The 24,021-nt window shown below is 39.2% G+C and overlaps 1 protein-coding gene across 7 annotated transcripts in view; it reads left to right on the forward strand.

The window, feature by feature from the left end:
- Window positions 1–24,021, forward strand: part of RGS17 (regulator of G protein signaling 17) — a 74,249-nt gene that overhangs the window by 36,442 nt on the left and 13,786 nt on the right. For 5 of the 7 annotated variants that reach the window (XM_065057373.1, XM_065057374.1, XM_065057375.1 and 2 more), the window contains exon 2: window positions 5,058–5,201. In XM_065057373.1, coding sequence (XP_064913445.1) covers window positions 5,083–5,201 — 119 coding nt within the window. In that variant the 5' untranslated portion in view covers window positions 5,058–5,082. Of the gene's footprint in view, window positions 1–2,214; window positions 2,523–5,057; window positions 5,202–24,021 lie in introns of all 7 variants that reach the window. The other 2 variants (XM_065057372.1, XM_065057371.1) reach the window with 1 other exon arrangement.

The following is a 24,021-nucleotide window of genomic DNA, read 5'->3' on the forward strand; positions in this document are numbered from 1 at the left end:
TTTCTATGACCACCTAGTGCATGAGCTTCTCCAGGGAATGCCCTCTCAGTCCTGAGAGGGAACAGAAATGCTTACAGGAAGGTCATGTGCAGGGGAAAGCTCCCAAATGAGCAGAGGGGGCTGGATGGGACAGTGCCAAAAGTTCAGATAATTTCTGGGGCAGTAATGATACATTTTGGATGCCAGAAAAAAAAAAAAAAAAAGTTGCTCTTCCTTCATCAGAGTACAGACATCAATAGAGCCACTGAAATAACTGAAATGATACAGCCTGTGTTGTTTTGTGCCATGTCCAACACCTTTGGGAATTTCTGGGGAAAACACTCGAAAACCTTAGCACAAGTCCTGCAGGAGGTGGAGAGTCAGGGAGGTGCAACTGTTCAGAAATTACCTTCTTTTCATCTTCTGGAGGCACTCTGTGGAATTTGAACAGACTGGAGTCAGTATTCAACAGGGCTGCCCAGGTATAAGTGTAATAAACCAAATGATTCTTCCATCAGTTATTCGCTTTTGAGCTCCCTTCCCAAGGCAGTGCTCTGTGCACAAGGGAATTTCTGCAATAATTACCCCTGAGTACCCAGTGGTATAAGTGGTAATTACACTGTCTAAACATAGAAACAGATCCTTCTGCCATCGGTTCCACAACTGACAGGAAGCCTTATTCCAAATTTCTAAGGGTTTCTTAGTTCTCATATTCCTCTAGCAGTGCAAGACTGAAGATACAAACAGGGTTGTCCAGAATTCCTTGCTTTGCAGCTTGTATGAGCTACCTGTCTCACAACTTGTATAATAAACTGTTGCTGTACCTTTGGGTTCCTTTCCTCAGCTGCACAGTAGGGACAGCAGATGTTCTGCAAAATGAAATCCTTCGTGATTATGGGGTTGCTCAGAGGGCCATAATATCTAACCATCCCCAAGAGAATGAGTCAACCAAGCAAAACAGAATACTATTCCTATTTCCTATCAGCACAAATGGCAAGCATAGCACTGTTAGTAAACCATGCCACCAAATGGAGACAAACAAATAGATCCAAAACTGGCAGAAGCAGCTTATACCTGTGTTGTGACAGACTGAGAGATCATCTAGAATAACAAGGAGAAATATTATTTCTGTTGGACAAAGGCCCACCTTTACCATCCAGTATTTTTGCTAAGTTAGAGCATTTTAACAAGAAAGAAAATGTTGAAAAAGCTAAAAGGCAAACTGAAATCTTGGAGACAGTATGTGCATTTTTTACAACTATCTTAGAAGGTTTGCTCAATATCAGTTCACAATATTCTACTCCTTCACAGTTATGTACTAACTTTCACACTTAGTTACTGAAAAAATAATTTATCTCATCAGTCTGACTTGCTGAATTAAAGATTCTAAATTTCTTTTTCATGCCTTGGACCAGGGCACCAAATATAAACCCTCTGTCTACAGTCAGTCTCTAAATATAGCCAGGAATTAAGATATTCCTGCTTCTGCATCCTAAATAATCTAATGAAATCAATTACTGTTTTGCGTAGATGACATCTGGTATTTGTAAATACAACATGAAACATGAAATCCAATGAAAACAAGCATGAAACTAAAGTTTCCACCCATCCTATTTCATATTCAGTAAACTTATTATTGTTTTGCATCACAGGGTGGATTTTTCATATTTCTTATAGACTTCAGCTTAGAAGCTCTCCAAGAGAATGCAACACTTGCAAAAAAAAAAGGCTGTTAACTTTGACTTCAGCCATTGGTTAAGCCAAAGAAGTGAACATCATTCATGTATTCACTGCGAACAGTCTCACTGCTTCGATTTTCAGCCTTGTGCTTTTATTGATCAGCATGCCAGTCACACCAAGCTAAATAACAGTTTGTGTTTTCAGATACAGCAAGGTTCAGAGTAAACACCAACATCAGCTGTGGAAAGGATGGAATCTGAGATTAATTAAATACAACTGTCCCACTGTGCCAGTAAGATCTTTGACCATTATAACTGGAAACTTAGGGTAGTCCCACTACACAATATCCATGTTATCAACTGATCTCAAAATACAACCCCTTGCAGCACTCTCCTAGCATCATAATTAATGCTTTAGGCTCAAGTAGCCAAACATACTGTATTAGGACTAGAATGCAAACTATCACTGGATGTAAATACACAGGCGTTTGGGGGATGGGGGGTTCGGGTGGACTTTGGTTGGTGGTTGATTTTTTTTCTCTTCTTTCAAACACAGGATAAATATATAAATGTAATAGTACCTGCAATTGAGGACTACCCTCTTCCTTCTCCAAATAATGCATGGCCAGGAAAGAGTTGAGTCACGTCCCTCCCCATACTCCAGAGCGGAGTCAGAGCATAGCAAGCAAGCAGTCTCACTCTAAAGACTGGCTGGCCTGTGACCTCTGGGCTGCCTTAGAGAAAACCATGCTGCCTGAAATGCTCTACAATGAAGACCCATTTCCTTACAACTCCTGTTGATACCATGTACTGCCAGATTTGCAAACCTCCAAAACAGCTGGCCATGGCACTCCATACTGAAAGGTGAATAGCTGGGAAATTTTCAGTGCTAGATGTTGCTGGGCAGGGCTGAGGACATGGACCATTTCTGTGAAACCACACTCCTGACTCTGCCCCTCAGACATGTCAAGTGCTGTGTGCTGGGAACTGCAGTCACAGATTTTCCCTTTCTGCAGCTCAGCAACTCCCACCCATGTCAGCATCGGTTCCTGCAAGTGTAAGGAGGGACGGTAGGGAGTAGTCCCCAGTGCCTGATGTTCGTGCTGCACTGTCCTGTTTCCTCCCTTGCTCTGGCCCAAGTGCTCACATCTGCACGAGGTGAATGAGTCTGGAACTTGAACCAAGTTGAAATTAATTTTGTTTTATTTTCTTTCCCTTCTGGATGAATTTTAAATCATGCCTGCTATTTTATCCAGTTCAGCAAGTACCTGCACAAATGCTGCTTCTAGCACAGAAAAGGGGACAGCTCAGGTGAGGGAATGAGTGACTGTGAGCTGTGCAAGAGAAAAGGGAAACATTTATTTCAGTAACATGTCAGCTATGTGCTATGTTATCGTAAAACTACAGCAAAGTCACTGTCATCATCATGTCTGAATAGGTAACCTTCATCCTGTCTCCTTGTACTTATAGTGCAGCAGATTCTAGCTATAGTGCATGTTTAATATATGTATAATTTTAGGAACACAGGTGGAATGCATGGGATGTTTCCATTCCAAATACCTAAGCATGGGTAGGTTCACCAGTTTCTGAAATGAATAAATTTTGTGATTTTGTACAAATGTTTCTAGAATCTCTACCTTACTTACAAGAAAGAAATACTCCCAGTGAAAATATCTGGCTCTAATTTCTTTAACCATAGTCATTGCACTTGCTGAAGCAAGTACCATTCACAGCATGACACAGCTATCATGCACAGTCAGCAGAGGTTCAGCATGGTAATTTGGAGAAAGTGCTTCCATACTGTCACTCGCCATCTGAGCTACCTATTATGCTGCAAAATTTTCCCTTTCCTTCCTATCTGTTGTAAAAATATGGGCATTCTTTTCTATTATGTCAAAGCATCCTTTGTTAACAACAGATATTTACATTTTATTTTTTAAAAAGTTTGCTTTTTATTATGAAGTTTTGATCTTCAAGAGTGCAGCAACTATAAACCATAATAAATAATATCAATAGCATAAGCAGGTGCCCTCACTACAGGTAGCTAAATGGTTCTTCATTGTTTAATTTGACCAAACACTTCAGAAGTGACCTGATTCTATTCAGTGACAGCATACATAGAAGTTAGCTATGCAAGAAGCTGAAATTGAGTTTTGCAGCATGAATTTGGGTTCTGATGCTTGGTATCCTTGGTGCATGTTGTTGTGTGCAAATTGTCTATACAAACACTGCTACAGAAGAAGAATTTCAGGAGTTTTAGCAACTCTGTAAATGCAAACTCCCAGCTGCTGCTTGAATGCATGTGGATGGAGTAGCGCATCTCTCGGTTGTCTGCACATGATGCATTCAGGTGGTAAATCAACCAGAGTTGCCTTTCTTCAGCACTCCTGGCTGCAGGAGGATGCCCTGGGTGTGTGGAGCACAGCACATGCTGCTCACACCAGGCCATCTTCTACCCAATTCTGTTTTAAACTGGGCTTCTCACCACAGTAATGTTTGTACTTTTTCAAAGGCAAAAGTACTAAATTTATTCTAATTTACATATGCTTGTAATAGCCATTACTCTGGGAAACTTATAGTTGTACTAAGAAGATGTGAAACATTACAAGGATCCTGACAACTAAACCCTCCTAAATAACATGAGTTAGCAGTAAATGTTTTAACTTCTTTTGAAGACTAAGTAATGCATGGAATGTTACTTCCAGCTGCATATTGCAAGAAAAATATTTTGGTGTAATGAAACATAAGAAAGAGAAAATTTTCTGTGACCAGAAAATACTCGAAGTTTTTGGAAAAGTATTTTGGAAATGCATATTTAATATTCCTTTTATTTAAAGAAAATAACTCTCCAGTAGCAAACTTCCCAGTTATGATATTTAAAATAATCCTGGCTTTTAACAGACAGCTATTAGTGCCCATGATATAAGATCTGTTATATTAGTTTCATTGGTCCATCATTGACCAGAGAAGTCAAGAAACAAAAAAGATGTTTCCAGCTCATGTTTAAAGTGAATAACCGTCCCGCTGTGTTTTTAGTACAATCAAAAGAGCTGTGATAGTCATATGGTAAGGAGCAACTCAGGCTCTACCAAGTGCTACACAAGCTGTGTAGCTTGCTGTTCAGAAGGGTAATAAACAGACCTTTTAGTCTGGCCAATGCAGTAAGAATAGATGTGATTCAAAGGCACAGTAGCATAAGCGTGTCACTAAAATGTGGTCTTCTGGAAGCTGCTTTTGACACAATAGAACTATTACTTGGCCAGCACAGTTGATGGCTAAGTACTTTTGTTGCCACAAGCTCTGATAATCAGCAGAATCAGAGATCATTGTAGAAATGTCAATGTACTTTATGACAGCCTATAGTAATTCTGTACATCTCTTATGTCTGTGTTCTTATAGCCACTTGGGCACTGAAGTAGCTGAGATGAGAAAGAGGCAGCAGTCACAAAATGAAGGAACATCAGCTGTGTCTCAAGCACCTGGAAACCAAAGGCCCAACAACACATGTTGCTTTTGTTGGTGCTGTTGCTGCAGCTGTTCATGGTATGTCCTGTAGTATATTTGGTTTCATATCCACCACAGGTAAATGATGAGAATGGAAAGTGCCAAGCATGGGGAACATGCAAACTTCTGGGAGAGCATTGCTGCCAAGAGGCACAATTTAACATTTCACTTAAAAATTTGATTAAACAATTCCCTGATTTGGTTGGACATCTTGTGAGGGGGAAGAGGAGAGAATAGTAAATACAAGCTATATTTACTCTACTTAAACTATAACTAAAAGAGGAAATTTCAGTTGTAAAACTAGTATGTGTGAATGAGAGACTTGGTACTGAACATTTTCTATTTTTAATTCAAAACATTTTTTTTTATGCTTGTACTTTTGATACTGTAGTTCTCTGCATTCAGGAGGGAAAAAGAAGGTCATAAATGTGAATATACGGTGACCTCTTTTACTACTTAGTTGTTGAATAATGTATATTCTGTAAATATGAGAACAGAAGCCTTAAATTCCACTTTATCTTTTAACTGGTGTGGCATAATTTTAGCGGAAAAGAGGCTTGAAAATTGTGGTTGATTGTCTCTTCCTAATCAAAGACTCCACTTGGAAAGCCAAAAGCCACTTGCAGAAACAGCTTTAAATTCTCAGTGTCTTGAGATGCATCAGGTCTTTATTTCTTAATTTCATGAATACAGTGTTGAAACAAAAAGTACGGTTTGGAGCCTGTGCACCCTGTTACATACAAGCTCAGTCTTTCTGCAGTGACCATTCATCTGTATATCTGTGTTATTTTCATATGAATTGGCCATCTGGCCCCACTCTAAAATTTGAGACAATTTGTCGCAAATATATTTAAGAATGCGTACCAGCATGTATGCACCAGGCATCAAACAAGACAGCTTTTTCCAAGATGCCACATCCTGGAGGCAGTACCAGGGTGGACCTGCTTTGGCTGTTACTTCTAGTTTCACCTGTAGGCAGAGGATATTTGGAGCAAGGATGAGCGAGAGATCGTGCTTTTTCCAAGATACTTTGCAATGTGTTCAATCCATACAGCAAAGACGTGAAAGTGTATTAAATGGGAAGAAAAGGATGTTTTGCCACTGCTATCTCTGCATCATGACAAGGGCACAAATGTAAGACTACCTATACTGTTACAGACCAAAGGTTCATTTAGCTCAGTATCCTATTTGAGGCAGTGACCTGTAGCAGATACCACAAGGAAAGGAAAAAAACAAGTGGACATGAACCTCCTCAACCTATCCACAGCAAAACTCCTCACAACTTTTGGCAATCTGCAACTTAGGGACTTCCTGGCCCAGAGGTTATTTCTGAGTGTTTTATAGCCACTGATGGAACTTTCTTTCATTAATTTGTCAAACCACTTTCTGCAGTAACTTCCTGAACTCATGTAAACTTTAGGCATCCAGAGTTTCCCATGGCAATAAATTCTACAAAAGACTTGTGCACTTTGTGAACTATTACTCCCTTTTATTTGTTTTAACCTACAAGATGTTGATTTCATTTGATGCTTCCTTGTTCTTATGACTGTGAAGAACAGTGAATTATTGTTCCCAGGATGATCAAGTTTTTCTAGAGCTCTTTCATATCCCACTACTGTTGCCTTTTCTTCCATAGTCTTCCCTGTTTTAATCTCTGTCATACAGAAACTTAGCCAGACCATAGTTTATCCTTAATTCTCTTCTATCTATCCACCTATCTTGTGTCTTTCTATGTGCCTTCACCATTTTACTGTATCCTGTCTGAGATGTCGAGTAGATCTGCTGCAACAGTCAAGAAAAGTGCACCATGTTTTGTGTTTGCTCTTTTTATTATTCATTCCTAGCACGCTGCTTGCTTTTTGACAATCCCTGAGATGATGTTTTTATATAATTATCCAGCATGACTACAACATCTCTTTACTGGATGGAAAGAAAGCCCATTATTGTGCAGGTACAGCTAGGGTTGGCTTTTGCCTTGCATACTGGAACATGAATGCCCATAAAAATATCAGTCTAATTTCTAAAACTCAAGGACAATTTATTTTATTTCTCAAGCATGCTGTAACTCAAGAATTCTGATTTGACAACTATACTCTACTTTGAAGCTTTCATGGGCTTTATGACCCTTGGAGTGCCTCTACTCCTTAGAATGCAATACCCTTATGTATTTCAGAAGTTTATGCATATTAAATGTAAATTTGAGCAATTATTGTTTTGAAATGTAGGATGTCTCTTCAGCCACTTTAATAATTGTTTTTGTTGTTAATACCCTGTATATCAGGTGTTGAAGGGGTTTTTTTGGTAAAGTAGATTAAACTGAGCATGGAGAAATCCTGTCAATTTTAGCTAGTTTTCAGGATTAAGTCAAAGAATAGGCCAAAGGTGATAGTGACATCACTTGTGTTTTCTAAAATCAAAAAGGTAGAACAGGTGATATAATGACTTTTCCAGCTCCGTCTTCCAGAGTGAAGACTCCATTAGAAGAGAGATGAGACAAAACTTTGAAAAAGGCAATATGAATGTTTCAGAATCTGAGTTAAAATGAAGTAATTGGTTCTTGTGCCAAATTTGTTTGGTAAATTTTTGAACTGTCTAGGTAGAACAGAGATTATCATTCTTGCCACTACAAAAATAATTTAAAAATATAAAAATAAAAAGCTCTATTAGTCACATTATATAGGGGATTCTAGGTAGGTAATTCTCTAGGGTAGTTCTTTATAATAGGAAAGCCTAACTGATAATCACAACAGGTTCTCTGGACCTAATGAAATTGCGTGCTTTCTCTAATTCCACAGATCTTTGTATTTGAGTAATACAAGTTTCTCAAGAGATACCTGTCCGGAAATGTTCCTATGTTCATTAATGGTGATGACAATGCTTTAACTGTCAATATCAAGATTAGGAGACTTTTCTTCTGTTTTTCCACCACCAGCTTGTGTGACTGAGGACAGATCTTACATAACTGACCTCTTAGTGCCTCAACTTTCTCGCCATTATAGAAAGGGGGGGTAGCTTTTAGTAAGAAGCTTTCACTTGTATCTGTTTGAAGAATTAGTTCGATAGTTCAAATAGCCAAACAAATCATTAGAATTCTAAAAATATCTGTTGTGAATCATGTGGTGTTTGTTTACTTCTATTTCACCCTGTGTTAGAATCAGAATAGGCATTAAGTCTTCTGTTTGCATAACAGCATAGGCAAATAGTCACACTTTTGTTTGGGGAATTAGTACCTTGCCTAATAGAGACTTGTTAACAGCAAAGAGATCCAAAAATTATTCAGTACATCTTATATTTTTTTCTCTAATATTTCCCTCTTAAAAGTAACTAATATTTGGAGCACTTCTCCATTGCTGTGGGTTCACTCCAACAGGCAGCTCAGCCCCATCCAGGCGCTTGCTCACTCCTGCCCAGTGGGATGAGGAAAGTGAAGTGGAAGGGTGAAAGTGAGAAAAATCATGGGTTGAGATAAAGACAGCTTAATAGATAAAGCAAAGATTTGTGCACAAGCAAAACAAAATAAGGAATTCATTCACTGCTTCCCATGGTCAGGCAGGTGTTCAGCCATTTCCAAGAAAGCTTGGCTCCATCACACATAACAGTTACTTGGGAAGACAAATGCTACAACTCTGAACCTCCCTCTTCCTCCTTCTTCCGGGCACCATGACATATGGTGTGGAATATCCCTTTCGTCAGATGGGGTCAGTTGTCCCAGCTCTGTCCCCTCCCATCTTTTTGCTCACCCCCAGCCTACTCACTGTCAGGGCAGTATAAGAAACAGAGAAAGCCTTGATGCTTTGCAAGCACTCTTCAGCAACAGCTAAAACATTGATGTGTTACCAACACTGTTTTGGTCACAAATCCAAAACACAGCACCATATGGACTGCAAAAAAATTAACTCTATCCCAGACAGATCTGGTATATCTATTGGCGCTGATAATAGTCAGGACAGTAAATTGCCCATTTTACAAGGACAAAGCAGGGCTGATTACCAAAGTTTGCTCAATTTGAAAAGGTGGAGATAAACAGACTCCTTAAATTGGTAATTTTATTGTTATAGGTATGTTCAGGATGTTGACCAACTAGCTTAAGCCCTAAATGGGTGCCTGAGGATCAGTAACGAAGGAAGTTGTCCTCCTTAGTGGAGAAAATAAAGGACTTCTGAAGTCCCTAACAGGAAAATCTTGTCCACCTACCACAGAAGCAGATGATATATCCCTCTGGAGATCTATAGGACCTTCCTTTCTACACTGACCAGATATAGACCTTAGGCATTTACTTCAGGAAGACTGCCTCATTAAACCATCTAACAGATAAGAAACAGTCAGGTACTGAAGGTGCTGGACCGAATCTTACCCTGTGTCTTCAGCCTTCACAAAACATCATTCACACAGAGGACATAAGAAAAGGCTTCCTTCCCAGGTGTAATTTCAATGACTTGGGTAGCCTGAGAGTTGCAAAATTTGCAGTAAGACTCCTAACGTGACAGTCTATAATCTCCTCAATGACACTTTTTCCAGAGAGCTGCGCACTTAGTATTTAGTGCTATTGCTTTACAGTTTTGAGCTCAGCCTGGTGAGGTAAAGATAGAAGCCTGTTATTTCACTTCTCCAACCTTATTTAGTCATCTGTTACTCCAGCTTCTTGAGCCAGCCATTCTCTTGAAAACACCTGTAAATCACTTTTTTAAAAACACCTCTCAAGACACTAGCACAAGGAGCTTGGCTATTCTGCCATTTTTATTTGCTTCCTCTTTTGTCTCCCACCCAGAGCAGGAGTAATATCTTTTTATCGTCTCTTCCTTTCATAAGGTGCTCAGTGAATTTTAAAGCTGTGGGACACTGATACCTGATAATTCCTCTCCTTTTACCACACAGAAGGCTCAGAAGGCATCTAACATCTGCCCTGCAAGAGATCTTAGCTGTACAGGAGTCTGGGGGATGTGAAAAGGCTTCCTGTGGATAAGTAAAGATGATCACACAACTTCACTTGGTTCTATAGCTCAATTCAAATGTGTGAGCTGGAAGGCCTTTACCTTAAAGGGAACCATTAAAACAACTGCTGAAGACTCTTTTGGAAGAGAGAAAGGAAGTCACATGTCCAGCAGCTCCAAGCTGGGCCCTGTACAAAAGCTATGCCAGTCATTTGATTTCTTGTAACCCTTCCATGACTAATTTCCCACACCCGAGAGATGCCAAGGAAGATAGGGTATTTGCCAGCTTGGCAGTAAACAAGAGTTGCTCTTGGCAAGAAATCTCTCTTGTCCAGTTCTTATAACTTGTCTATGACTGCTGTGACTTAGGTCAGAAACTTCTTCCTGATGACCTTGTTACACAAATATTTTTTATTAAAGGGAAAATTCTCCTTGCATGGGTTGAGCAGTTGACTTGAACCTACCAAAAGATATTTCTGTCACTTGTGCCATGAATATGAGAAGACAGATGCAGTTCTAAGGACAATTTTAAATTATATTAATATTTTTTTCTATAGGGTTCAATGTTTTCCTCCTCCTAAGAAACAGATGGTGTGCATGGTACTCTAAATGAAAAAAAAAATAATAAAAAAACAACAACAACAAAAATCAAACAAACAAAACAAGCACATATTCTGAAACATGTGGAAACCAAAATCCATATTCTGCTTCCCATGCTGTCTGCAGCAGAACATTTATACTAGGAGTGGAGTAGAGGTGGGCTGGTACAAAGAGAGTCACCCAGGAACCAGGATTTTGTTAAAGCTTTCATCAAGAAAACAAAATCTTTGTCTTTGAAACCCTGGTTTTGTAATTCTTCTTTTCCTCCCTGAACACATAGGACAACACATCTGAAAGAGATGAACTCAACTCTCTGCATTTTACTTTTTCAAAACATCATACCTGAGAAAAGAAATTATGGAAAAGTGCATCAGGAATGATTTTACTCCAGTGCAGAATACAGAAGTGCAGGCTATTTTACTCTATTTTACCGAAATAGAAGGTGACATTTTAAAAAATATTTAATGGGAAAAGATGTTCCATTCTGAGCCTTTTTACACTTTAAAACATCACAGGACTTCCTTGCATTTTTAACATTTGCTGTTGCAGAGGTCAAAGATGAAAACATTCCCTCTCTTTCCTGGAGAATAATTTATTCTGAGGGACAGCAGGTGTAGCTGGCATGGCAACTTGTGTTTTATGCATCTGTGAGACAGTATCATCTGCTTTGCCCTGTTTCATCATAGTACAATGGGCAGCACTGGTGCTTTCTTAGGAAAGGACCACTAGTTCTTCTGACAGGTAGAATTTATAGCTGGATAAAATCCAATATATGACCTGTCACACATGCTACCAAATGTGATATTCTATAAAATCAGTCTTAAATCATCTTGTCTTTAAGGCCACATAATCTCAGTGCTGAGGCCATGAGAGAAAGCTGCCCAGCTGACATTCCTGTTGTCACTGGTATGCATCATGGAGTGAGTGTGGGATAAGGATTTGAATACTTAGTCCTTAGAAATGGGACTCTCAGGATTCCCTGAGCTACTTAAAATAAGAAATTTAAATTCTCATCATTTGGAAAAACAAGCAGAAGACTCTTTAAAAATAAATAGCTTGTCAAGTATTTTTTTCATACTTTCATAAGTTATGTTAACAGTACTTATTAATACCCAAGTAAAGCATTTCTTTTCCCTTTAAACCAAAAGAAGGGGATGAGCTCTGAAGTCAAAAAAAAAATCGGAAAGGAGCAACATATCTTCCTAATAGGTATGATCTTTCATAGGCTCACTCTGCTTTATAGTTCAGACAGAACAAGTGATTTTGCTGGAGCTTTATGGATGTTTAAGTCCTTGGGGCAGGCTGGGGACAGGTGGCTCTGTGCATGGTTGTTTATAAAACTCCCCCAGGGTATCACAGCCTGACTCGCCAACCCCTGGGCTTATGCCCTTGTGTGACACTGAGCCAGATTGTCCATGTTAACCTGATAATTCCTGGAAGTCTGCTCTCTCCTTGAGCTAGAACAGAAATATACCTCAGGTGTGATTCCATACAGGGCTTATCCCAGAGCTCCAGAAGTGTTGACTAAAGGCAGCTTTGACCACTTCCTGCACCTCTCTGTGAAGCAGATGTGAAACACTACCGTTCAAAAGACAGGAGAACATTTATTCTGCATAAATTATGCCATAAGGTGCAAAGGTGTGAAAGATGATGTCTCAAGTTTACTAACTGCAGCAAACCTCCTCCATATATTACCCTGCATATACTTCTAAAGAGTAAAATGTGAATGCAAGAAATCAAAATGTTACCAGCAAACCAAAAGGACTACAGAAATAAGACTTACAAAAAACAGAATTTAATGTAAAATCAGCTAAAGGAAGTTTAAATTAACCTATTAAATCTTGTGAGAGCCTGACTTGGTCACTGTGAAGCCAAAATATTAATGATCAAGCAACACTTATCTCCCCTCATCAAAAAGCAGCCCAGAAATCTCTATTTCCAAGCACATCCACAACGTTTATCTTCCTCCTGTCTTCTCAGCCCCCTGCCCCCTACCTCCAAAGCCATGTGGAAGCACAAGGTCTTGCACAGCCTTGGAGCAGGGGTGGAAACTGAGCCAGCGGCTCCCACATCAGCAACAGGTGGCTTTGGTGCAGGTCGTTGCTTTATGGCACATGCAAAGTAAATGAAGATCATGCACTTCTCTAGCAGAAAGGTGTAAGATGCACACTGCATTTATTTTGGCAAATGTCTACAAAGGGGTAGTCGCTAAGGTGCTGTTGGCCTACCATGAAATCATGGTGAAAGCACAAGATACTACACAGATGTTCAGAGTATGTAAATAATTTTAAATTTATTTTCAACAAAGAACTTTGGTTTGAAGAAAACCTTTAACACTATGAATTGAGTCTGACTCCATGTAAACTGATAAATCTTTCTGTTTTCAAAGGTATGAGGTAAATTTATTTCTTCCCACAATAAAACAGAAGTCTAAAGTGCAGGAGTGGAGCAATAGCTTCTTATGTAGCTGGTCTTTTAACTTTGATCACAAGCCAGTGGTAGAGTCTTTATTAACATCACAACCAGCCCTGGGCTCTCTAGGCCAGGCTTTCTTAGTATCAGGATTTTATCCTTAATATTTTAAACTTTGAAAGTTCACTTCATTTTGAGGAACAGATGGAGGCTTATGTATTTGCTGACATTTTTACCCATCTGTGACAACACAAGCGGGTTAGAGAATGGGTAGAACATAACCATAATATATTAGCAAATTTTTAATAAATGTTACTGAAGCTTCACAAATGAAATGCATAGATTCTAATTTGTATAATATTACTAAGAAACCTTCATTAGTGTAACTGCAGAAAACAGTCCTATTTCAGGAGAAAAATTCTGTGAAGAAAATTGGAATGCATACAAAAACAAACAAAAAAAAACAAACAAAACAAAACCAAAAACAACAACAACAACAACAACAAAAAGGATCCTCCTAAATTGAAGAATAAATACATGCTCAGAGGGGATTTGGGATTACACAAGGCTCATTTCTAATTCAGCTGCGCATAAGATGCTGACAGTAGCTCCTTAGAAGGAGATAGCAGACTAAATCTAGTTAACTTTAGAAAATGATCTTGATTTTGCCCTGGCGCAACACACAGAGTGTATTCAGGGACAGCTGCTCTTGAGGAGACTAGAGGGAGAGAAAGCAATGGCAGAATCACCTCCACTGTGGTAAAGAAGCTTGATGTCTCTTCAGAGGCTGTTTAAGAGATGGATTGCTTCAGAGCATCAACATCTTGGCTCTCCCTTGCCACTCATGCCTGTTTCCCACCTGCCTATGCCAAAATGCTATTCAGCTTGATGTCTGCAGAATAGTGGCTGAAGGAAGATTCATAATGTCATGACAGATTTTCTGTCACCAGCACACAGCTTGACTGTTGCTGTGGAAAAAAAAGGAGAATAAAAAAACCACAAACCAACCAAACAAACAAACAAAAACAACAACAACAAATAAACAAACAAAACAACAACTACAAGAGTGCAGAGGATGCTCGAATCCAGTTTACACTGTGAATTTTGGCTGTTAGGAGTTTGTAGTCTTTTAAATCTCCCCTGATTGGGCTTGGGATGCTTTTTTGTTTCCTTATTGCAAATTTGACAATTATGTATTTACACAAAGATGCATTAACTCAGAATTCTGAGGAAAATCACAGAAATGGAGAAGTGTGTGAAAGGTTAAAATGGTCTGAGATCAAAATATAAGCTTAAGAAAGGTGTGTTGATAATGATGTAATATTAAAGGTGCCAAAGTGGCCTTGCAGATCCTCCGAACTTTATTCATTGTGGATTATAACAAAACCTTAAATATTTAACAAGCACGAACCAAACCAACAACAAAATCTTATCCAAATCAAACACACTAACTATATACTAGTAAACGAACCAGAGTCAGGGTCTAACATGGGCTCAAGCAATCAGCTATAAAGTTAAATTGTTCTCAAGTATTGACTCCCTGGCAGAGTTTTGGTCAGTATCAAAGTGCACAGCCTCAGATAATGACCTGTCACAGGTGCAGAAACCCTGTTTAGGGCATGGGCTTTATGCACTGGGGCTGTGTGGTGCCAGTCAGCCCTAGGGCCAGAGAACTCTCCCAGTCTGTTTTATCTGCAAGAATAAATGCAGCCTGTAGTTGCCAGCCAAAAAAAAAAAAAAGGGGCTACTTAAATCTCTTAGCAGCAAAATTTCCATCTTACAAAGGTTTATTTTGTAACTATGTATCATTCCAAATCAGTTTAAAATGTCAATTAAAACAGGAATAAATGTCTAGTGCTTTTAAGAGAAAACATGAGAGAATGCATCATGGAAATGAGTCTGTGCCCCTAGTAGATAACACTCATAAGATGAAGATCCTTTCACTAGAAAAGTGGGTCAGGCATTCGTTATTGTGAGGCAGAAAGCAAAGGAGATGTGAATCTTGTCTAGTCACCCTTAATAATTCCATAGCACATATATTTGTCTAGATGGCAACTCCGGCTCTTCTGAAGTAGCTGATGAGGGCCTGATACCAGCAGATGCTGAGCATCCATTATGCAGCAAGAGGTATCTTCTGCTCCTGTTGACATCCACGTTGGAAGAGCTTCCCAGCTCAGGACCTTGTCTAACAGAAAATCTGGAAACCAGCAGCTAACACCCATCTAAACAGAAGCCTGCCTGTGATGGAGACAGACTGGCATGGCAGTTCTCAATCCTGTTTGTCAGTTGGACAGATGTTAAGTGTAAGATGCTGCATCCTATCTGATTGCAATGTGAATAAATGTAAACTAGTTTAGTCAGTGCTAATTTTATAAAACACAGTGTTCATAAACACCATGGTAGGAATCATACTTTACCAACACATAGAGCCCCGTTTAACTGAAGAACTTTACAACACTTTATGAAAATGTGAATTTAGTATGAATGTTACCAGGCAGCTCTTCACATTTGGAAAGTGCAACTAAATCCATGGAAGCATAGCAGTGACCCTAATCAGGCTCAATTCTTTACTGTTGCTGCTATTTTCATCTTTGCAAACCAATAAAAATAAAGAAGCATTATAGAAAATGAGGCTGGGCCTCTTTATCAGAATTAATCGAGACCATTAGGTTTGCTAGCTATTGGAATAGAGGGCTTCTATTTATCCAGTTACTCTTTCAAAGAATACAATTTCTATTTCTTTGAACACTAGACAAGTGCCACTTTTAATTGTCCCAAATATATGAAATAATTTCTTGCAAAATAACTGTACCCAGAAGTAAAGACACTGTGGATTGTCTGGTAATTAGATGTACCCATTGTACAAGGCAGAATATGAATGGTAAAATTATTCTGAAGGAAGGAATGAAGCTGACAACCAGAGTAGTGATCTGTTCTGTGACCTGACAAGAGAAATACACCCTTGAGTTGAATCTTGCCTAAAGCAGAAACTAGCTGTACAGTAATGAAACAAAGCTAAAGTAACTCCATTAGGAATCATTGGCAAGTGAATTTTGGCAAGCCATGGATTTTTACCTATACAGAAATTACATTACACGTCTTAGAACTAAAACCTCCAAAATTTATCCTAGAAGAGAATAAAAGTTTCCAAAGTTGTAGTAGCATATAGTGTGGCTCTCGTTGTGTAAAAGTAATACAATTTCTTTAAAGTAGAATCCAGCAGAAAGCATATTTTCTTAGATTTTCAGAAAAACAAAATACATCTGAGAAAGGAGGGTTTAGGAAAGTAAGATTACTTTAAATCACTAGTTATTTCCTCTCTTGCACAATTACAGCTTTTACTTACTGATGGTCTAATTTTGAGATAGATACTGTCTTGTGTCTTAGAAGCTTGAGTACAGTGCACACTGTTAGTTTCCATCTGCCTTTGGATGCCTGCTGAGCTGCAATATCTGTAGCTAGGTAACTTAAATCAGCCACACAAGAACAGAGGAGAAGAGCAAGTCCAGTAAAGCTGACCATTAAAAGGACTAGACTCTTTTCATGTATCTTTTAGCCTGCATTGACCTTGAGACCATTTCTCTCCTTCACCCTGAAATCATCCTGAAGTGTGAATGTCATTACATCTTTTCAAGCAGACTCCAAAAATATTTTTCAATCACAGTCCTTGTTTACATATGATTCTTGTAAATGAGTCAACTGTGGCACTGGTGGGCACGCCTGGAGCACTGAGTCCTGTTCTGGGCTCTTCATTCGGAGAGACATGGACATACTGAAGAGAGACCAGCAAAGAACCTTAAAGATGATGAAGGGCCGGGAGCACCTCTGCTATGAGGAAAGGCTGAGTGAGCTCAGACTGTTCCACCTGAAGGCTCAGAGGGATCTTATCAATGCATATAAATACCTGAAGGGAGAGTACAAAGAAAACAGAGCCAGGCTCCTCTTAGAGGTACCCATTGACAGGACTAGATGCAATGGGCACAAAGTGAAACACAGGAGGTTCCTCTGACCTCAAGAGTTCTGCCTCTTCCAACCTCAGCCGTTCTGTGATTCCGTAGGAGAATGTAACTCATGGCTTTAAAAGGAGACTATTAGTCTGACTGTCACTCATGAACAGAAAAGGTTACCAGATTTTAGATCTATTCTATTTTAAATTGTTAAATATACAGGAAAGGGAATAGAGTGGAACACTGCAGATTTGCTAAAGCCTTTTTAGGTACTTACTTGACTGAGCACATCCCCTTTTAACTTACTTTAGCTTAGCATTCATATTTCATTAAGGATGATCTACCTTCACAGTGGCATGTGGGATGCAATTTAATAACCTTATATAATGATCTTATATAAACTCCAAAATCTTGGCCAAGGCTTCCCATTAACAAAGAGATGATTATACTCTTAAGCACTAGATCACTTGGGTTCAATTCTGCTTTTACTTGAGCTGAGGAATAGCACAACATAAGTAAGACTATCAGGACAGAGCTAAATGTCTTAACTGACTAGACTTTAATAACTTGAGATGCTCCAGATATCTTAAACTTTAATTTCTACCAATCTCCTTTTTCTTTTATGGTTAATAGTTTAATCTGTAATGATTTAGACCACTTAGGCTGAAGCCAGAACAGTATTAAAAAAGCACTGCTATTGAAAAGCAGTAAGATATTCAGCCTGGTCTCCCCCAACTTTAAAATTGCAAAAAAAAAAATACAAACTCAGATAAACTGAGAAGTTTCTTATTTCTCACAGGGAAGTTCACGATTCTGAACAATGATGGGCTGGCTTTGCTATTAGCCTTTGAACAAAAGCATTCATGGACCTTAGTTCCAGGTTTTCACAAGGGAGAAAAGTAGGATCCTCTTCATCCATAGTGTTTTTAAGTGTATTTCCTTTTAAACTCTGAAATATCTCACAGGACTAAAAGCTTCACACAGAAAAGTATGCACAGCACTGCAAGAACAGCACTATGGAACAAAGGAGAACTGGCAGCAATTTCTTCAGTCACCCCTGGATTGCTGGTACAGTTTAAGTGTCAGAAATAGAGAAGGGAACAGGCCAGGATGCTTGTGTGTAGGCACAGATAGGTTTGACCACATCTTTTTATTCCTATGTCCACACACTCCACATCCATACTGTCAATGTCACTCTTCTATAAATCTCAAAGCTGGTTTAGAGAAGTGAGGATACTTCAAAATAACCCAAAACAGAAATGTAAGTTTTGCTGTGCTTTAGGATTTTGTCACTGTAAGGCATTGCTCTTCAAGCTTTTCTCTACAGTTCTTAGTATAAACATGATTCTGAGTGAAAGGTGGGGCTACTGTTTGCTGGACTCTTAAGAGATGAGGTTCTAATAAACTCCAGGTATCATGAAGCTAAGAGTTATGACTGCTGGTTATTCTGATGAACTGTTTTCTCATTAGAAAATCTCTTTTCTTGTAATCAGAAAGCTTACTAGCAAAAGCATCTACTATGACAGAATATAATTTTTCTAAAGAGGTTTTTAAAGTTAAGCATAATATTTCCTTTAAATCCATTATTGATTACATTATCTAGAATTACAAAAGCCTAGTTATAATAATAGTTACTAACAATGAATGAAAGCAAGACAATAGATTATTTCATTTTAAAATGCAATTATAATTATTTTTAAAACCATCAAAACAAATTATGGAATTTCATTAATCTTAAGCTTTTCCACAAACACTATTTTGTGGAAAATCCAATTCAAAAGTGAATTATCTCTAACTGTCAAATTTGTGTGGAACACAAACTCAGTTCCAGTCAGCTGCAGTCTCGGTAAAACCCCAGTGGAAGGTCCTGGTGACACAGCTTCTGCATCCATCCTGCGTAGCAAAAGTCAGACCAGAAAATTTCCACCTTGAGCTCCCCCCTGGCCCAAAGGATTTGTGTTGTGCAGCAAGGTGCATATGGGAGCCAGAAGCCTGCCTGCATTTACTGTTACTGGATCCTGAGCAGACACTAAGCTTTTCAGTTGAAAGCACATTCACGGCAAACACGAGTGCCCAGCCGTCTGTTACAGACTGTTGCTCAGTTGTATGGTCCTCAAACAAAGAGATGGAAAAAAGAGAAAAAATCTGAAGTACACCACACTACAACACAGCAAACTGAAGCAAGGGGAAAAAATACCACCCAGGAAAATTAGAAAGGAAGGAATTCAATGTTTTCCAGCCATTAGAAGAGAGGAAACATCTGTCTTTGTTATTTGTTTCATTTTTATTTTGCCTTTTGTGACCCATGACAAGAAAAAAAAAGAAAAGCCAGTTATCACTGTGGCTTTTATGGTTACAGGTCAAAATGATGGGACCGCAGTGTAAGCTGAACAAAGAGCTGAGAGCTTTGTGGCTATGCATCCTTTCCCCCATCTGAAGTTTGAAATACTGGAGGGGTTTTAGCTGTAATACAAAATCTCTGGGATGCTGCCCTCGCATATACTTGCATTATTTTTAAAGAACATATAAAGAAACAAATGAAAAACAAGAAAAGAAGATATTTGCTTGTTTGTTTCTTTTTCTTACATGAGGTAAAGCTTGCAGAATCAGATTTCAAGTTTATAAATTCTCCTTGCAAACCCATTTTTTTCACTCTAACCCAGCTGAGTCCAAGTTAGAGTCTATGTTTGTGTTTATTTGTTTGTTTTAAATATAATTTGAATAATAATGTCTCTTGCACCATCTCTTCACCTAAGGCAAATGTAACTCTGGCACTCAGGAAGCTTAGCACCACAGGTACCTGGACTTTTTGAAAGGAGTTTATAGTTTCAGTGGACACTGCCAAGTAGCTGATTATAGCCTTATGGTACTCGTTGGCTTTTCCCCAACAGTTTCCTTTCCTGTGTCAGTCTGCTCAACACAATCTCTACCATTTAGTTTTAAGCACAAGACAATTAATTTCCTCAGAGAAAGATGTAGCTATTTTTCACTAGGCTTCTAAATTGGATTCAGTATAAAATTTTACAGCCCACATTTCTTTACTGAATTCAGTGAAGATCTGTAAATATTATTTCATTTAAATAACTAGGATGACCACTAATTAAAAAAAAAATCCTTCACATTTTTTTGATCTGTTTCTTCTTTGGAACAAAACTTATCATGTTCTGCTGTTAAGACCAGATTCTGATGAATTTAAGTAAATGCCTCCACAGGCTCCTGACCACTGTTGCCCTCCAAAGTTTCTCACAGACAATCAATGCAGACTTATGGAAACACCAAGTTTGTGATTTTTACACATCTTTCTGTGGATAAACTGCATGCCACTTGTGGTGGCCTTGCAGACCTCAAGGTTCCACACAAACCTTCACTCCAGAATTCACTTAGTGCCACTAATTTGGCTGAAGTTTGCTCTACACTTTAATGCTTTGCATATACTGGTATTATTACAACAGTCTAAGTGCTTTAGTCTGTCTGTCTGTTCTTACAAGGAGATAAATTCTCAAAGGTCAGAGATAAGAGACCACAATGCATGGCTTTGATGGCTGATCCATCCTTTTTCTTTCTAATACAGCCAGGGGCATGAAGGACATAATTCATCTTTACCTAGGCCTATGAGAATATCCAGTGCAAGGCATTACTCCTTCATAAAAATCATAACTCTAGTTTTTCTGAGAATAATTATTCTTGATATTATTAATTTATTGTAACAAAAAGTGAACTCTTTTCCTTACTTTGATAGAAGCATTTTGTATCATTTACTAAAAAAGAAAGAAAAAAAAGACAATATTTTTCATGTAAAATTTCTATCTCTTGGATGCCTATTTTTGTGACATTAAAAGAGATATAGAATATAGCGTTACTGACTAGACTCTAAGTGATTTTGAGATTAACATGGCTGTATTGCTCTTTATGAATGGATCATTATAATATTGCAGCCATTTTTCATCACTATACATTATCACACAATGTAGCAAAATCATCATGCTCCCCTTTTCATAAACAAATAGAGCCTGACTAGTTTTCACTGCTATCAGGCTTAAGTGTTCCAGCTCTCAGAAAAACAAAATGTCAGAAAATAATTTTATCTTCATTTTCACAAAAGAAATTAAGAGTGCCAGTATTGTTGCTTGTTGCATTGCCATACAGCATAGGGGGACCACATCCACCTCTGGCTTCTGTCAGAGCCCGCCTCAGCTTGTAGGAGTGAACTTGTGAACAGAGATGTGCAAACAATTGTTTTTTTCAATGACTGACTGCTGAACCACAGTACTGAAGACACTCTGATCAGACTGAATCACAATCAAAAATGAAAAATATACTGGCATGCACTTTTTCTGCATCCAAATTAAATCCAGGAAAGGTATGTTTCATAGAATTATAGAATGTCCTGAGTTGGAAGGGACCCACAAGGATCATCAAGTCCAACTCCTGTCTCTGCATATGACAACCCCACAGTTCACACCATGTGTCTGAGGGTGTTGTCCAGTCTCTTCTTGAACACTGTCAGGCTTGGGGCTGTGGCACCTTCCTGGGGAGCCTGTTCCAGTGCTCCACCACCCTTTGGGTGAAGAACCTTTTCCTAATGTCCAATCTAAACCTCCCCTGGCACATCTTCTTGCCATTCCCTCAGGTTCTGTCATTAGCCACCAAGGAGAAGAGATTGGCCCCTACCTTTCCTCCTCCCCTTGTGAGGAAGCTGTAGCCATGATGAGGTCTCCCCTTAGTCTCCTCCAGGCTGAACAAACCAAGTGACTTTAGCAGCTCTTCATATGGGTTCCCCTCCAAACCCTTCACCGACTTTGTAGCCTCTTCTGGGTACTCTCCAGTAGCTTAATATCTTTTTTTCCTGTGGCACCCAGAACTGCACACAGTTCTCCAGGTGAGACTACACCAGTGCAGAGTGGGACAGTGACCTCCCTCGCCCGGCTGGCAGTGCTGTGCTTAATGCACCCCAGGATATGGGTGGCCCTCTTGGCTGCCAGGGCACACTGTTGGTTCATGTTCAACTTGGCATCGACCAGAACCCCCAGATCCCTCTCCACAGAGTTGCTTTCCAGCATCTCATCCTCCAGTCTGTATGTAGAGCCAGGGTTGCCATGTCATAGGTGCAAAATCCAACCCTTGTTCAACTTCATGTGGTTGGTGATTTCCCAGTTCTCCATACAGTTCTGTTCACACAGCATGCTTTACACCAGACACTTATAACTCAAGGAATCAAAGAGCCTGGAGACAGGCAGAGGCACACCACTTTGTGTTGAAGAGTGAAGGTATTATATTTCCCCAGCTGGTGAACGATCTAGGTGCCCATCTTTGACTCAGAGTTTCCAAAACCTCTTTCCCCTAACTTCAGGAAAATGAACTGATCATAGGTCTTGGTTTCAAGCTCTTCCCTCAGTGACATATACAGTATTGTACTTTATATGAATGTGCTGCTTTTTGCTGGGTTAGAGTTAATTTTCTTCATAGTAGCTAGCATGGGGCTATGTTTTGGATTTGTGCTGAAAAGAGTGTTGATAACACAGGGATGTTTTAATTATTGCTAAGCAGTGCTTGCACAGGGTCAAGGCCTTTTCTGCTTCTCACAGCAACCCACCAGTGAGAGGACTGGGGGTACACAAGGAGCTGGAGGGGACACAGCCAGGACAGCTGATCCCAACTGACCACAGGGATATTCCATACCATGTGACATCACACTCAGAATATAAAGCTGGAGAAAGAAGAAGAAAGGGGGGGATGTTCGGAGTGATGGCATTTTGTCTTCCTGAGTAACCATCATGCATGATGGAGCCCAGCTTTCCTGGATATGTCTGAACACCTGCCTGCCTATGGAAAGGAGTGAACAAATCCCTTGTTTTGCTTTTCTTGCATGTGCAAAGCAAAATAGTTAAACTGATTTTATTTCAACCCAGGACTTTTCTCACTTTTACTCCTTGGATTCTCTCCCCCATCCCACTTGGTAGGGGAATGAGTGAACAGCTTCATGGTGCTTAGTTGACAGCTGGGGTTAAACCGTGACAATAATATACTTAGGGATTCATTACAGAATGGCTTGCTATTAAGTTCAGAGTCTCTTGGTTTTGTCTTGTGTAATGAATATTCTGTTATTTTTACCAAAGTGGAATAGGTTCAGAAGAACAGCTTGAAAGACATCTACCCTACTGCAGTCCCAGAGGAAGGTTGTTTCAAATCCTGAATGAGTGCACTAACCTGCTTGTTTAAAGGAGAGCTTTTCCTCCTCCAGACAACCCTGAAAACATATTTCCTAAATGAACATGTTTAGTAAATTCAGTTTGTGTTTGTCAACATTTTAGGTGAATGGTCATTTTATATAATTTACCAGTGGAATTTTAAAATCACGGTTAAATCTTGATATCTTTTGTTTGTTGTTTTTTTTTTTTTTTTTCAGAAGAGGGAGTTATGGGGGTTTTAAAGAAAGCTTCCACTTGACCTACATCTACTAAATCACCATTATTTAAGCTTTGGCAGCCCTACCTGTAGCTCATTGGACTCAAGCATCAAAACAATCCTCCTTGGCTTTTGGACCTATGACCTAAAAATATTTTGTCTCTCAATCTGATGATAGCAAAAACTCCTAGGAGTAGGATAGGGTGAAGAGTAGTGCCAGTGAGATATATACTCTTTCAAAGGGTGAATCAGTGAAAGAAACATGTCAGAATATCAGTTATCCAGAGACTCTTAACTGAATATTGATTTTACTCTGAAAACCAAATTGTGCGACTGACTTCATGTGGCCTTTGAGCTGGAATAAGGAAAGTTTTTGTGTTACAATGGTGGCTAGAAGGCTCATGGCCCTTCTGTGTCCCTTACACAGGTTCAGCATAAAATGTAACTGCCCTGAAGAGCCTACCATCTATCGACTTCAGACAAAAAGTAGGAATTGAGGACAGATCTCCTGAATAGCAACCCAACACCCTATCAGCTAGTTCACAGTATCCCAGCTTGATTTCT

This window comes from Columba livia, chromosome 3 (genome assembly GCF_036013475.1).
Source record: "Columba livia isolate bColLiv1 breed racing homer chromosome 3, bColLiv1.pat.W.v2, whole genome shotgun sequence".
NCBI classification, from domain to species: domain Eukaryota; kingdom Metazoa; phylum Chordata; class Aves; order Columbiformes; family Columbidae; genus Columba; species Columba livia.